Raw genomic sequence first — 17852 nt, 5'->3', positions numbered from 1 at the left:
CCCACTACATCTAAAAATAAACTCACATTTCTATACTAAAACTCGGAAATTAAAATATTTTTAAAAATACGCTGTAAAGCATCAAATTTCTTGCTTTCATACAATACGGTAGTAAATTTTGTATCCGGAACCAGAAGAAATAAAATCAGTATATTTCACGTGTAACTGCTTGTTCCGTTACAGAAGCTTTCTTCCTGACATCCTACCTACCAGATAATATGTATATTAATCTTTCTTGTTAATGTCATTTAAATTTTATGTATTCCATATTATATATTTATTCCGGTTCAGTTGAGTTATTCTGCAGATGGTTCTAATAATTTATTGTTTTGAGTACATTATTTATATAGCTATGTTGCCATAGTTTTAATATATGTATATTCCATTTTAAAGTATGTGCTTTTGAACTAAGCAAAATGGTGGATATTATGGAATTCTAACTACCTAGATTACGAAATTCTCACTACTCTGTAAGTTTTTATCCATAATTTCTAGTTTTGGAAAATATGAATATTGATTAAAATTGAATTAAAACACCCAAATGTTGCAAGATATTAAGTTACAGTCGTCTCTGGTGGGGGGACGAGGGGGACGCGTATCCCCCAATATTTTGAAGTAGAAAATATTCAACATTTTATTCTAATTTATTTATTAACGACAGAATAACATATAAATAATAATAATAATAATATTTATTTGGAATATAATATTCAGGCTGTGAAACGATTATAATACAGTTCTTGACACACCTCAATGGGGTCTGTGAAGGTAAGCAGAAAGGTAACAAATGGAATCGAAGATAATAAACAGGCTGGGCTAGGTAGTGCCATTTAAACCGCTTGTCCCCCCCTCCCACACACACACACAAATTTTACATCCCAGAGACGCCAGTGTATTACTGTAATATTTTCATAACCGTTAGGACTATGTGTCCCACTGGTAGGAAAGGCATGGTCTGACATTTAACAGAGTATTTTATTTGCATATAGAGTACACAAATATAAAAATAATCTGTTCTAACAGGATTATCAATTATTATTGGCAACGGACGATCTACTGTCCTTTTCACGAGCCATAAAAGTTCGTTTTTATCGATTTTGTTGGAAACCAGCACCAGAATTTATCCTTAAGGATATTATTATGTTAAGTTTGATATAGTCTATCAACAGGTAGGCCTAAAAGTCTTAACTTCGGACAATAGTTTAATAAAATACAAATTAAGGGCCTTATGCAGAGTCGTTTCGATGTCTGATTAACGCCATACTACAGGGTTGACTAACGGATTGTTATCAAAATTATATTCAGAGTCTCTCATTAGGACGTAGTATTTGACGAAGTTAATCACATGTGACTAATTAACTAGAGCAGAGACCGCAGTTTAGTGTGCGACACGTTTCGTATTTCATGTGTTTTCATTTTTACAGACTGCGCATGCGCTCATGTACTTTTCCGTAGTTGCCATATTTATTTTTCCCACCCGATGCATTTATGTTATATAAGTTAATCATACCCAAATCAACTTTTTAGTTGTACTCAAAGTAGACTCTGAATACCAAAAAGTGCACCTTCCTTCGTAAAGATCTAGTATGACACTAACTATTCTGTGACTAACCCTAGATTAACGAATTCTCTCTGAATACCGCTCTAAATGTTTAGGTGTTAATAATAATTTTTATCTATACTAAGTAACCACACTACGTACTGTAATCTTGTTAGTGTTACAATAAGGAGTTTTATGAGAATATCTTCAGCTCCTCCTCTCCTTTATAGGTTTCATGATTTTCATTCAGCCAGGGCCGTAAATTGTGGGGGGGGGGGGCTGGGGGCAACTACCCCCCAGGGAAGTTCCCTTCTGTTCGAGGGGGGCCTGTTTTAAGACAAAATGTTATTACTCCATATATGATACAAATATGAAATTATAAATGAAGCATCAAACAGGTTCACTACATAAACAAAACAGCACACAAGAGGTAAATAAAATAAAAATGAGTCGAGGGCCCATTTCAGTAAAAATGTCTACTATTTGCGGCCCTAGAAATAATATATATTCGTATGGCTTTGAGATTTGTCAATATTGTTCCCTTAATTAATTTGTCATGTATGGAATGGCCCAGAGGCGTAACTAACGGCCCCGCAGACCTTGCCATGGAGGAGAGTCCACAGACTCCGACGGGCCCAAAAAGATTAAGAGAAAGATGGAAAGAGGGAACCCAAGAATTAAAAAAAAACAACTTTTTCTAGGGGGGCCCACACACATGCGTATTAAGGCTTGCTCCCCAGAAAAAAAAAATCTCTAAGTTACGGCGCTGCGTTCAGCACTAATTTTTTAGGGTTAGGTAAAATAATTTGTTTTTATCAATTTTCGAGAAAACTATCAACGAGCTTTTATATTGACATACATAATTTTGTTCAGCTTAATAAGTTCTATCGATTGGTGTATGTTTCATCCTTAGACAATTTTTTCCCGTACTAAACTCTAATTGGTACTGTAGAACTTTTCGTTTAACTAAATTTTAGTTATTAACTGATTTCATCGCTTAATATTTCTGCAATGAAGCCATACGGACATCAAAATGATTCACCTTTATATCTGTAGGCATTCACTGACGTCATTCTAATTGATACCTGTAAATACGTATTTTCATATTACACACTCGGCGAGTGTCTGTTTCGCAGTCATACGTATTGAGTCTTGTCGTTAGTAAACACAAGTATATTATAATAGAGAGAGAATGATATCGCAGAGTGTTGCTATTGTTAGCTACATGTGGCTCAATATTATTGTATCACCTGCTTCTAGTGGAAACATAACATTGCAATATGCGACATTTCACTCGAAGTCTCAAGTGCCATTTCAAACGTGTTAAGCGAACTTGGAGTCCAAGAACAGCAGTGAAAATTCAGAGTAGCGGTAACGTAAGTGTTTTGTAATTTATTTGTGTTAGAGTTGGACACAAGTATTTATCAAACTTACGAAAATATAAATTTATAAGATTGTGTGTATGGAAACCTGTGCTTTTTAAATACAAAGTTTTAAACACTATTTCGAAGAATGAACTTCTAAGTTAGTAATGGGCTGTAGTAATGGGCCGCGGTGGCTCAGTGGTAAAGTGTTTAGTTCTAAGGTATGGAGTCCTTGGTTCGATCCCAGCTCGCGCCAAAGTGAGCTTTGTGGTGGACAAACCGTTTACGTGGGTTTTCTCGAGGCTCTCCCGTTTCTTCCCACTTTCTTCATTCGACCATTTCATTCATTTCTCATCATCACTTTAGCCTAGCCGTGGGACGTAATCCTAAAGGTTTCATTTCGTTTCATTTTCGTACTGAAGTAGTTGTGCAAGTATAATGGCTTGTACGGTTGATGCTATCCTGTCTTAAAAAAAAAAAAAGTAAATATGATGCAAGAAGTGTTTCTATTGAGATTGCTGTGTCTGGTATCTTGTTACAAAAATTCTGTTTCGTCTCGTCTCGCGGGCAACTCTAGCTCATAGTATTGAATTGTAAATGTTGTAACATAGTTTCAATTATCAAATTTATCAATTGAAACAAAATCCGAATATTCTGATTATGTTAGCGTCGTAGATCTTTGTAAGAAGAATACGTGCAAGGAAAATACAATATCTATATGATAATTTTTCGCTAGCATTACGATTCACAGACAAATGTACTCTCCTACCATCTTTATTTAAACAGGAATGATTAACATTAAACAAATAGTTTATATTAAAATAATAATTGGTAATACTGAAAAAGGACGATTTAAAATAGTAATAATTAATATCAAATAAATATTGATATGTTAATATTAAAATAAGAATGATTAATAAAAGTAAATAGTTTGATATTAATGTAATTGCAGTTGATAACACTTAAATAGATTTATATCAAATAATAATGATCAATATCAAATAAATAAGTTGATGTTAATATAATTATGAATGATATTAAATAAAAAGGTTGATGTTAAAATGATTCACATTAAATTTAATAGGTTGACAATAAATTAATTATAACTTATCTATACCATAATATTTTTTAGGGTAAAGTTATTCATTCACTTATGACAATATAAGTAGAAGCGAAATTTGGATGAATCTTTTTTTTTTTAGAAGTTAGGGTTGAGAAGATGAGGTACATATCTTAAAGGGAAGAGGATAAAAGGGTTTTCAAAGTTTTCCACAAGAATGGAATATCTCACGAATTCAGGGGTGCATCCAAAAGGGAACCTACCTCGTTCGTACCCCCCAAAAGTTCGTAAATCGAAATATATTTGTGCACTTCCGTAAAACCTTTCTAAAACTATACTTGTTTAGCACAGAAATGGTTGAGGTAGTATGAAGATTTGATCTGACACTTTATCTTTAGACTTCCTATTATATATATATATATATATATATATATATATATATATATATATATATATATATATATATATATAACCTAGTTCTATCATTTTTTCGACAATATACGTGGCAGTACTAAACCATTACTTAACGTCTATTTGGGTGTAAAATAACACCGAATCAATAGTACATAGAAATAGTGTCTTCTAGTATTAGACCCCCTCTCAACAAGAATTTATGGTTGCAAAATTGCAGGAAACCATGAAATTCGGAAAATGAAAATCAGCAATAAAAGTCTCATTTAAAAAAGCGTACACGTGTTTCCGAAAATTCCGCTTTTAAAAGTGGAAAAAGAACAATTCCTTTAATATTATAATTTATCATTTTATTTAAGCAGTAGCTCTTAATAATCTAAATGGTAAACTAAAACGAAAAAAAGAAAACGTTGTCGTGAAAATAGAATTTTGTATTAAATAAACAGGTTGATATTGAAATAATAGCCAGTAAAGTAAAAGAATTAATCGTTACTTTTCTTGGTGTTAGCCACATTCTTCGTGTTGCACTTCGTTTTAATTTAGCAGCGACCGTGTGTCGATCCGATCCACGATAACTTTCGTAAAATTTATTCAATTTTAATAAATGTTTGGTATTGGAATCAATCGAAAATAAAAGAGGAAATAAAGTAAAATCCAGCTCATGTTGAAAGTTAGAACATTTACATGGGTAACAATTTTCCAATATAAACCACGCAAAACGTATCCAAATTTAAAGAAACTTATTTGTATATAAATTCCTTAAACTTACACAAATAACCCTTTGTTCGAGTTGGAATCCATTAAGAAAAATGGGGTAAAATGGGTAAAATCCACCTCTGTTGTAAAGCTAAACGCATAATGGAAGCCAATTTTCCAAGATGAACCACGTAACAATTTTCGGTTACGATAAGACATAATATATAGTTTATTTACAGCATTCTAAGCATCCCCATAGCTTGGAGTTTAAAACCACGAAGAATGAAATGGTCAATTTGTCTCTATTCAAGTTAAAAAAGAACGTGTTCTACAATAATTTTCGATAACATGAAGTTCGTTTTGGTGTAACGTTCTCTTTCAGACTTCCCATTATCTCGGCATGGAGTTGAAATCGATAAAAAATAAAGTAGTAGATTTACCCCTCCTTTATCGATTTTATTAGTTCCACGATAAACTTGGTAAAAAATCATTCGGTTTTGGTAATATATTATTTGTATTTTCTTTGACTCTCTTCCGTAACTCCCAGTGGTTGGAATTAAAATTAATCAAGAATGAGCTGTGAATTTAGCTCCCTAATATTATGACACAGATTTCTACCCTCCCTCCAAATAAAAAATATGAATCACGATACCTTTCGTAAAAAAATATTAGATTTTCACATAGTATAACTCATATTTTTCAGGTTTCACAACTGTTCTGACTGCTTGGATTAAAATTGAATCGAGAATGATAAAGTGACCTTATCCCCCCTCACCCTCCCTATATTACGGGTTAAAGAATATTCGTAAAATTGTTCGATTTTGACACAATATTGTGTATGTGTTTATCGAGGATCCCACTTAGTCATCTCTCCTGTGATTTTAAAAAAATCTATAATAATTTTCGTGAGAAAAGATTGATTTTGGTAGAATATTGCGAAATATTGTGTGAAGCTTCCCAATTGTCTCATCTGTTCGGAGTTGAAATGAGATTTTCCACAATTTTCTATTACATATTTTCAGTTTTAAAAAAAGTATTAAAAACTTTAGATTTTTGTAGAACATAGTGTATGTTTTATTGAAGACCAGAGACTTACTCCTTTAGTTTGGGCAATGCTGTTGAAGTTAGGTGAAGAAAGAGGTATAATCGCTCTCTTCAACAAATGCATAGCGTTACTAGTTATAATAAGAAACTTTATTAAAATGCAATAGGATTTACATGTGGATGAAGTAAGAGCACAATGTTTTAGCTGAGCTGTCATTTTTTTGCTGTTTCGTAATGGATTAGTATATAGACGTGTAGATGGCAGAAATGTGCTACCACTTGTGACGCCGTTGTGGTAAAAGTAAGAACTGCGTGCTTCTACATTTACACCAGAGCCCATGGCAACTATTCAGTCCCTATCTGATTATATGCTAGATAACTCATAATCACCTATCCCTTAAATTTTCGCTTGAAAACATGACTTTATTATAATATCTGGAATAGTTTAAATTCTAGTTTACGAGACAGTATCTCAGTGACGACTTTCTTATCTGAAGACGACTAAGGATCCTTTTATCTACTTGTTACTTCTTAAATCATACAGGGCTGGAATTCTATATTATGAAATTGAAGAAGCTACAACTAATCAACAAAATGAAGTATTTGATGATACTTTTTCGACAACAGTATGAATTCATTTCTACAATTAAACTTTAAAAGAAATAGGCTGTGTTTATTTTTATATCTAATTATCACGACGATCGTTTCGTTAGTTTATCTACTAACATATTCATCGAATAATTATAAATGAAAATAAACACAATCTAACTTTTTAAATCCTTAATTATGAAAATGGAAATAAAATGAACGTAAAACACGAGTTCCAATGTTATTGATATTCCTCTATTTGAAAATGCTTTATATATATATATATATATATATATATATATATATATATATATATATATATATATATATATATATATATATATATATATATATATATATATTCATATGTTCACATTACATTTCTTCACCTTCACTATAATTCAAAAGTTTGAATAGTTGAATATCGTACATGGTACTAAACTTTCCACTAATGACTTTATCCAAATAAGCCCCTTATTTTGTAAAAGATGTAGAGAGATGCGGAACCCTGTGTTTAAAGTTCCTTGTTGGATATTGAAAGAGAAGCTCCTTGCTTATAACACTATACTTGACGACTATTATGGTCTCACGAAAACATTCAATTATCATAACAATTTTAGTAACTTGATTTTGAAAACCTGTTACCCTCGGGAACACAAATAGCAGCCTTTAGAGATATGCCCATTATGTGCGCTGGGAAAGAAGATCCAATTATCCCATTGGTTGCTATTCATATAGACAGACAGACGAGAAGCGAGCTTTATATTATGGTGTGATATGTGTGTGTGGTTGTGTGAGAAAAGTTTTCTTCTTCATGGTTCGTTGTCCTATGAGCTTTGAGTTTTCATGACTGAATTCCTTTTTTGGAACTTCATTAACTGGAATCTACTGTTTACATTTTCATCTTGGTTATTATTACCAAATTTACACTATAAAAGTAACAAGAGTTCGTTTGGGCATAAAATACGAGTGACTAATTTTACTGTGTATTGTAGTTAATCAGTGGGGGATGCTGAGAGGAAATTTGGGTAGAGACTCTTTCAAAGAAAGAATTATTCCAAATCTACATAACTTTTAGGAGGGAAAATTTGCTTTATTTCCTTCTCATGAATTCTAATTCTCTTTTTATAAAAAGTAGCAACGAGGTACGAGCATAATTCTTCTAGGCGAGGTTCGATCCCAGGCCATGTCAGTTTGTGGTAGACAACAGCGTGTTCGTGGGGTTTTCCGTATTTCTTCCGTACACTCTCACATTCTCATACGACGAGCACTGAAAGAAGCTGACATACTACATACACATTACCCAACAAATCAGATGGTAAGTCAGAATTTCTCGTGATCTGTAGCTTCACAAAGTCACTTGAAGTGGACATTATTTATACTTTCAATTCAGACGGACAGTTTCTAGTTTTGCCCAAATATAAGATTCTGGCGCTTTATTTGTTATTCTAATTTGACATGTCTAATGCAAATCACTTAGTCCTATATCACCGACAGTTCAGTTTGTTATTTCAAAAGAAATAATTAGTACCTTTTTCCCATATAGTGGTAGCACTGTCCATTTCTCCTGTTCTTATTTTCCTAAGATTCTTCACCTTTTCTCTGTACACCCAGAGGGCTGCAGAACTTGCTGGCTGCTGTGAAATAACAAAGGATGTTTGACTTTGCCCTGCAGAAGAAAGAAAAAAAAAGTAATGGGCTGTATTTCTCATTAACTAGTGTTTTGTTGAGAAAAAGAGAAAAGGAAATATGCCAAATAGAAAGAACAAGAACTATACTGGAGTGAAACACGAGTCCAATGCTTTGCCTTCTTTACGTATATTTTTTTTTCTGAACAGTAGCAAAACAGAAGCAGAGCGTAAACACAGGTGCACAAAACCTTGCAGGTGGTATCGTGAGATTCGGAGCAAATGAAATTATATTAGATATCCTAATGTATATCTCAATGTTCGAGATAAACTATTGTATGTATTTTAGTGTCTAGGTTAGTAAGGAAATTCGTAATTAGTACTTTCCAAGTAATTGTTATATGGTGCGATAGTAAGGAACTAAAAATAATTTTATCTAATATTCGGTATTCCCGTGCAGTTAAATAGATAATAACTAGTATTGCCCATCTCGTCTCGTTTTTGGGTGTCATGGGCAACACTAACTAACCTATCTTAGATCTCGAAAATAAATTTATAATAATTATAAATTGTTAAAGTGATTATACAAACTTAATGAACAGCATTTATTATTATTATTATTATTATTATTATTATTATTATTATTATTATTATTATTATTATTATTATTATTATTATTATTATTATTATTATTATTATTATTATTATTATTATTATTATTATTATTATTATTAAGTGTTCTGCCTTTTGCACGTCCTGGGACTTATTACTTTTTTCATTTTCTAAAAATAAATTTTAGGTTTGGTCCTGGAAATGTTTCCTTCACGTTTCTTGATCTTCAGCTTCCCCTTTTAGCTCCCAATATTTTCTTCTATTTTTTAAATTATCGATCAGTTGTGTTCTTCTTCCTATCCCTTCCTTTCCTTCCATCTTTCCTTATATGGCGGTATGGACTAATTACTCTTGCTTTTATGCAAATAACCAGGTTCGATTTTTTATTATTGGATGTTTCGGCGTTAATCCAGCGTTGTAGGGTAATTCGGGAGCTATTTGAGTTAACAAGTAGAGGACACTAGTTTTCGTAACACAACTGACTAAGAATAGAGACAAGGGTACCGATTTCTCTATAACTTTGGGCAGAGGCGGATCCAGAGGGGAGCGATCACCCCCACCTCCTAGGAGAGGAAACTTTCTTATCTTATATATAAATAAAACCTATCCCAGAATTTGGATCTCTTAAAAGTAGCTCTAAGTATCAGTATTAGCATCCATCCCTCCAGAAATCCACCCTGGATCCGCCCCTGACTTTGGGGGTGCCGATTCAGACGTGTGTTTGTTGCAGACAAGGGTCTAAGAAGGCATATATTGGGATTTTAAGACAAATTGAATTCAAATTTTGCCAAATATGGTATATTCATAAAAAAATACATATAACAATAAAAATACATATTCATAAAAATACATGGGGCTCAAATGAACATTGGGGGAGGATCGGCGCCCTGGGATAGGGATACGTACTGTACTGTCATATGTTATTACATTCACCTTTTTAAATATATAAAAAGCTCATATTTCAAAGAAACGTAATGTTAAATCTGTGTTTCATGCTTTATTCAGAAAATAAACGGTATCAGAAACGAACTTAATTATGAGAAGGAAGGCAAACATAGTGCCTAGTTAATTGTGACATCACAATTAAACAGGTGCGTGGAGATTTTAATATTTAAATGACAATTAGAAACAAAGGAAAAGATATATTGTGTATATATACACTCAGTAAGCTATATGAATCTCGATGTGTACGGATCATGGACTTGTAGACAGCTATCATAATAATGGAAGTTACCTTCTGCATGAGAAAGCCCCGCACACCGTTCATTCTCTGTACATTCTGACGTTCGGAGATTTTTCCCACGAAAATGTTCTCAGCTACAGATAGATAGCATCATCAACTTCTGGTATATAACTGACGTGATTTACGGCGTCAAAATGTTTTTTTTTATTTCCCCGAACATAGCACCCTTTGGCGAGAAAGAAAAACACGAACGGTAGTAGCAGAATGGATCCGGGAAACGGAAGTTCTTCAAGAGACAACAGTCAAAAGAAAACAAACGTCATATTGCAATCTCAAAAGCATCATAACATGCAGTTAAAACTTTCTTGACAGGGAATTTTTACCGTTAGCATATACACACACATTTTATCTTTCTCTGTCAAGATTGTCAGACTATCATAGTTGTGTGGATTTCGTGTATCAAGAACTAAAATAATTGTATTGAATTTAGAAAAATGAAAAAGAAAAGAGATTAGGAAAAAAGTTTTCACAATATGAACAAAGCTTTCCTGTTATGCCAAACTGATCATTCAGATATGCTCCATCTTATGACTAAAACTTTCGCTTTTCCTGCTCTTGATCACGTGTTCCGATTCTGATGCAGTGGCGGATGTAGAAGGTAAAAACTGGGGGCCGCCAGTATCCAGACTATGATAGGTATATCATGAGTTTACTATGAACTTTCAAAAATATATAAATAAAAAAATATTTTTGTTACCCAAAAAAACCGGGGGTCCTAGTTCTCCCGGCCCTATGTTAAATCCACCACTGTTCTGACGGGAGTATAACTTTTAAATATAAATTCGAACAGTATTCACATCAGCGGCGGATCCAGGACGGACTTTTTTTTGGGGGGGGGGGGAAGATGGGTTGTAATACTGCTACTTAGAGCTACTTTTAAGAGCTCCAAACGCTGGGATGGGTTTTATTTATATATAAAATAAGAAAAATTCCTCTTCTGGGGGGGGGGGCGATTGCCCCCTGGATCCGGCCCTCATTCACATCCCACATTTTGGTAGTTATTTACAAGCAGTAGATATGTCTCAGCTGTTAGCAGTACATTTTTCATTATTAGGAGCATGTATGTCACTGTTAGGGGAACTTGAACAACAATAGGTACAAGCTAGTATTTAACAGTGTATTTTTACATCTAGAGTCCATAAGTAAATAAATAATCTATTCCAATAAATAATATATAAAAAAAACTATCAAATATTATTAGCAATGGATGACATATCTCTTTACGCCATAACAATTTTGTTTTTCTCGAAAACTACACATGAAAATTTATCTTCAAACATGTCATTTTGTTCAGATTAATATCATACATCGATTATTATATATGTGTCATGTTTGGACAATATAAAGTTCAAAAGCTAATAATTATTTTGGGCTATAACTCATCAACCGTATTTTTGTACTGTGGTCTTACTAGTATCACAATGGAAAGCTCAATGAGGATATGTGTCAGTATCAATTTCATCTAAACTAGTGATGCTGGTGCATTGTGGAAGCGAGCAATTCAGCTACTTTCCTCCTACTAATTTCAACTGCAAACTATACCAGTAGTTCTCTAATCTCGTACAAACCATTCATTTATATTTGTTCCCGGTGAGAGCTCATGTAGTTCGAATCCCACGTTAGTCTATGGGTATTTGAGAATGCGTTTTCGAAGCCTTACCCTCTAGAGCAAACACGACCAAGGTGGCTATTTGGTAACTTTACTTTCGCGAGAGTTATAAATCATGCTGTGAGCCAGTCAGGGCTTCCTGGTCTCTTTTTGCCAAGTCCAGGTCTATAATAGCAGAGTTCCAGTACTCTGCACAAAGCATCTTTTACTTGCTAAAATCCCCTTGCCTGGCAACACGTCTTTCCTTTTTTTCCCCTTTCTTGTGACATCTTTTAAACAGCAGGCGGTCTATTGTTCCGAAACGCACCAAATACGCTCGAGTTGACGTTTTCTCCGCGTTTTTATTGCTTTCGCGTTTGTGATTAGCCATCCACATTTAAATACATGGTCAGCGTATTCCAAGCGTACGCATGAGCAATAAAAACGCTTTGCAAACGCTACAAATAGCCGGGTACTTAAGCTGTAGGCTCGGGTATCATATAGCCTCGCTGTTGAATGTTAAGCTTAACCCAAAATCAAATCAAATCAATATTTTATGTAAATCGGAGTATTATATGGAATATTTTATTTATAACTGGGGGAGGAAGAGGGAGATTCATTCCATTAATATTTACTATTTGCAACATCAAACAGCAAGACGATTAGGAATCTTCCGAAACATTTGAAATGAAATGAAATCTTTCAGTTTAAGGCCCCACGATTATGCTCTTTAGGCTAACGGAGACGGGTGATTAAGGTAAGTGAATGATGATGAAAGAATTGGTGGAATGAGAATGTGAGAGAAATGGGAGTATCCTAAGAAAATGTACACGATGTTGTCTACCACATTTGTTGTCTGTCGTGGAACTTTTTTTAAATCATAGAATGAGGAGTGATGTAATTGACTCTTCATTTTTGACCGATTTTAACTCCAAACTTTGGCGATTGCGTGAGAGCCTTAATATACATTTACACTTTATTGTGTCAAAATGGAATAATTTTTACGAAAGTATCGTGGAACATATTTTTTTTAAAAAAATGAGGAAGGAGACTATAAACATACTCTCATTCAGGACTGATTTTAAATCCAGTGAGTGGCGATGTCTACAAAAACTCGAGAAATTAAGCCCACATTGCATCAAAATCTAAAATATTTTTACGCTGAAACATACTTTTAAAAGCATGGCGGAGGTTCACTCTGCATTATGAGTCTAAGTTTTTGTTCAATTTTGACAATTTTTAATCTCATGCTTTGAGTACAGTATTGTGGAAACCTCAGGCAAAATATGCATAATATTACCATTAAAATCAAATTATTTTTACAAAAGTTATTGTCGGCTTGTTAGAAAAAAAACGGAGAGGGGTCATCCAGCAGTTCAGTCTTTAATGATTTTATTTTATCCAGAGAGATGATTCGGAAGCCTCAAAGAAAATATGTACCATACTGCATTAACAGTACCTTTTTGTGTGGAACTTATGAGGAAACATTCATTATTATTATTATTATTATTATTATTATTATTATTATTATTATTATTATTATTATTATTATATTTGTTTAGAGGGGTTGGTAAAGTCACTTCTTTCTTCGTGACAGATTTTAACCTCAGACTCTGGAGAAACTATATACTATGTTTCGTCAAAATCGAATAATTTTTACGTAATTTATCCTGCAAAATTGATTTGTATTCATTGTTTTATTGCAACATGGGGAAGATTTAACAACCATTAATCTCTCTTATTCTCCATGAATTTCAACTCCAAGCAAATAGACTGACTTCGGAAGGCTGAAGGAAAGTACATAGTGATTTTCATTTAAATCAGATATGTTTTGCGATCGTTATCATGGAACAAACAGACACGCAAATGCCGATCGATTTGAATGGAAGTGACGCGGTTATCGTATAGCATAAATGTTTAGGTTTAGAAAAAAGTTTTTCTCGAAAATTGGGCATGAAGATTTAAACTTATTCATACAATTTTGTTTAACTCAATAAGTTGTACTGATTGTGGTATATAACTCATGTTTGAAGTTCTGTTTCGTTAGATGCTAACAATATTGTAGAATTTATGGAGGATCTGGTATAGACAACAGACAAATACGGAATTGATTTATACTGAAAACAGTTAACAATGAAATTTTGGAAGCCAGGTTATACTTAAAGGTGTTATCCTAACATTCGTCTGGTGAGACTAAGGATCATTCAGTGTGAACAGCCTCAGAATTCAAACTTACTAACTCATAATCGAGAAGGGAGAATTTCCATTTTCGCCCTTCTGTTTCGACACTAATGATTCATGTATAGAAAACGTAAAGTCAAAATTACAAAGTTAAGAAACCGATATGAACCGAAATGTGTTCTCGAGTTCCACGTTACTGAAAGTAGTTTCCATTCGTATCTATCAATAGTACTTGCCTTCAAATCAATATTTGAATAATTGAAGTGAGCGTAGTGAGCTTCTAGCATTCAACTCAACCGATATCATTTTCTGTGTTTGTCCATCTGTCTGTTACACGATAACATTCCTAAAACTTATTCGATTAAAAAAAAAACGTAGTATGTATGTACCTTCGGACGTAAACATATTGTTCGAGATTTATTTAATTAAGAACAAAAGGATAAAATCCAGCCCATTTTGCAAGTTTGCACAAATACATGCAAAATAATTTTCCAGTATAAACTACATAAATTATTCGATTTAGATCCAAATGTTGTGTATATTCAACGAACTTAAAAAGTTCGTTACTCAATTCTCTATGTTTGTATATATATGTGTGTGTGTCTGTCTGTTATTTGGGAATTTTTCAATTTTGAGCCTTCCATTCGATAGAGCATCAAAAACTATTTGAGAGAAGTGGTGGAATTTTTCGCGTCATTCTTACCGTTCCCGAGATATTGGCCAAAGAAGTTCCGATTTAAGGAACCATGTCTCGAGAACTGTAAGTCATAGAGAGATTATATTGGTATTGATCAATATCTACAGGATTCCTACTGATTTGGAGAAATTTATTTCCCTGGCTTCTCCTTGACTTTCCCTGACTTTTGACAGAAAATTACCCGACTTTCATGACAGGTGTCGGATAACGTTGACATATAAATAAGGAATACATAACGGTGAATATTTATATATGAGAGCATTTATTCCAGACAAATAATAATCAATTGCCCATACGTACATTTCACTTACCACTCATAAAAATCTGAGCAGCGTTCCATACTATGATCATTAATGGTTGACTAAGCTGGAATTTTTCCTGAGTTTTCCCTGACTTCCCTGATTTCCCTGACCTAAGGAAATTTGATCTAAGAGGATGAACATTTTGGTACCAAATAGCAACCGGTGGCCACTAGCCAACTTACCATCGTTTCCCAGATATTATATATATAAAGAAAAGTTAGGATTTCGGGAGATCTAAGGAGCCATATCTCGGGAACCGTAAGTAATAGACAGATGACATTTTGCGAATTTTTCAATTTTGAGCCCTCCATTTTGAACATGTGTCTTCGTAAAACAAGATATCGTAGAACTTTTAACAGAACTCTTCAACAAAACATATGGAAAAATTTAGTACTTAAGGAAATCATAAATGGATATATATATTACAAGAATTGTTTAATGAGTATAATGATAAAGTACATAGAACAATCGTTATAAAGCCTGTAGAATTTAATAAGAAGTATTAATTCTTTTTAAGTAAGTTCTGGCAAGGCTCTTGGAGCATTCTCAACTGGTTGCTGTATGCATCCGAATTATCCTTGTTGTTTCTTGTTGAAATCAGTCAAGGATCAGTTATTAAATGGGAGTAACTTTCCACTAGCTTTGAAGTCTATGTGTTTAAATAGTATGATGAGAAAATAATTTTCCTTGTTAACTTTTCATCAAAATTGTTAGATTTTAATGCAATTTGGCGTATATAGATACTTTTCCTATCTATTCCCTCCCTTACTTTTTGGTTAACCTATTACTATATATTTTTTTCATCACTTAAGATCCTAACTATGATCGTTAGTCAAGTTGAATATATATTACAACACTGACAAGGAAAGAGAGGGAGATTATATATCGAAGTGGAAGATGGCTTATACACCAATCGAAAGAACTACTGACGCCTATTACGAAAGTGTAATAAAAATTTTCCGAATGCATATATTGTGCGAGTTATATGAATATACAGGGTGTCCCGAAAATCCGTTTCCATCCCTAGAATCGCAAACGGTGAGACAGATGCCAAGACAGGAAAACACGTATTTGATCATTTTAAAAGTACAACGTATAAAAGCGAAAAGTGTTGTCCCAGGGCCACCCGCAGGGTCCCAGGCGGGGTTCAACTAAAAAATTGTAATTGATAAGGGAGTCAGAAAGCATACCGCTGGAAATGTGTTGAGAAATGAAAATTAGAAGGAACACGTTTCGACTCTCTAAAATTACCCTGTGCAAAATGGCGGCTGCTCAAAATGTCAGCAAAAATGTCATTGTAAAGTCTATGACCGCCTCTATAAATCTGAAACGGTGAGACAAATGTCAAAACAGGAAAAAAATACATGTACCATCATTTCAAAAGTACAATGATTGAAAGTAAAAATATTTGTCCCAGAGTCCTGCACAGGGTCCCAGACGGAGTCCTACTCAAAATTTTCAAATGGCAAGGGGGATCAAGTAACATATCGTTGAAAACTGTTGCGAAATGAAAGAAGACGGAACAAGTCTCGACTCCCAAATTAAACTGTGCAAATTGGCAGCCGGTGAAAATGTACATCCTCATTTCGATTCTCCGAGCGCATTCGCTTTTCATTTTGCAATCGGCACTTTTCATTGTGAGACATTTGCACGTACTCGCACTTCCAGGCGCAACAAATGTTTTTGTTTCAATCATTTTATAATTGATAATCAGACAACGGGTATAAGTATCACTATTGTACACTATATGTTACCTAATCAGCTCTATGCTCAAAGATGTCAAATGTTGTTTCTTTTCTTTTCTTTATTTCTTAATTTTCTTTTATTTTATTATATTTTTTTGTTTATTTCTTCATTTAGACATTACTGGACCCAAAGAGCAGAATCTCACAGTAAGAGCATTTCCTTTCTTTCCATTGAGTACAAGAATTAAAGTGAAAACAAACTAAAACCCGACTACAGAAAGAACTGAAAAGAAAGATGTTTGTACAGTGTTATCGTAGGGCGTCCAGACTGATTTCATCTACTTTCATTTAACAACAGCTTTCCAACGATATGTTACTTGATCCCCCTTGCCATTTGAAAATTTTGAGTAGGACTCCGTCTGGGACCCTGTGGAGGACTCTGGGACAAATATTTTTATTTTCAATCATTGTACTTTTGAAATGATGGTACATGTATTTTCCTGTTTTGACGTCTGTCTCACCGTTTCAGATTTATAGGAGTGGTCATAGATTTTAGAATGACGTTTTTGCTGACATTTTGACCGGCCGCCATTTTGCACAGCGTAATTTGAGACAGTCCAGACCTGCTCCGTCTTCTTTTATTTCCCAGCACGTTTCCAACGATGTGTTACTTGACCCCCTTACCATTTACAATGTCTGGGACGCTGTGGGTGCTCCTGGGACAACACTTTTTGCTTTAATACGTTGTACTTTTAAAATGATCAAATACATGTTTTCCTGTTTTTGCATCTGTCTCGCCGTTTGCGATTCTAGGGATGAAAACGGATTTCCTGGACACCCTCTATATTCATATAACTCGCACAGTAATGCATTCGGAAAATTTTTATTACAATTTCGTAATATGCGTCATTAGTTCTTTCGATTGGTGTATAAGCCCTCTTTCACTTCAATATATAATCTCCTTCTCTTCCCTTGTGAGTTGAATATATATATAGGACCGGATTTAGGGAGAGAGCAAAGGTGCACCTGCACCCCCAACTTCGTTGTAAATATGCACTATCTAAAATGAGAAGTTAGCAGTGAAAATGCCAAAACTTTCCGAAAATTTCTGCTGTCATGTGTCCGTTCGGGCTTAAAAGAAAGTGAAGTTTTTGCAAAATCAATAGTTCAATTCAATTTTCTGAAAGTTGAAGAGAAAGGATTCACCAAAAGC

General features: G+C 33.9%; 1 protein-coding gene across 3 annotated transcripts in view; it reads left to right on the top strand.

Moving 5' to 3' along the window:
* The window catches only part of LOC145678353 (uncharacterized), a 241160-nt gene that overhangs the window by 149992 nt on the left and 73316 nt on the right, over positions 1-17852 (top strand). The window contains exon 1 of one of the 3 annotated variants that reach the window (XM_081748402.1): positions 2806-2916. The exons of the other annotated variants lie outside the window; for them this stretch is intronic. Within the exon in view, the coding sequence (XP_081604528.1) occupies positions 2821-2916 (96 nt within the window). The 5' untranslated portion in view covers positions 2806-2820. Of the gene's footprint in view, positions 1-2805; positions 2917-17852 lie in introns of those variants that run through there. 3 annotated transcript variants of the gene reach the window in all.

This window comes from Thermobia domestica, chromosome 2 (genome assembly GCF_964235325.1).
Source record: "Thermobia domestica chromosome 2, izTheDome1.hap1.1, whole genome shotgun sequence".
Lineage (NCBI taxonomy): Eukaryota > Metazoa > Arthropoda > Insecta > Zygentoma > Lepismatidae > Thermobia > Thermobia domestica.
This window is presented reverse-complemented; position numbering and strand designations above follow the sequence as displayed.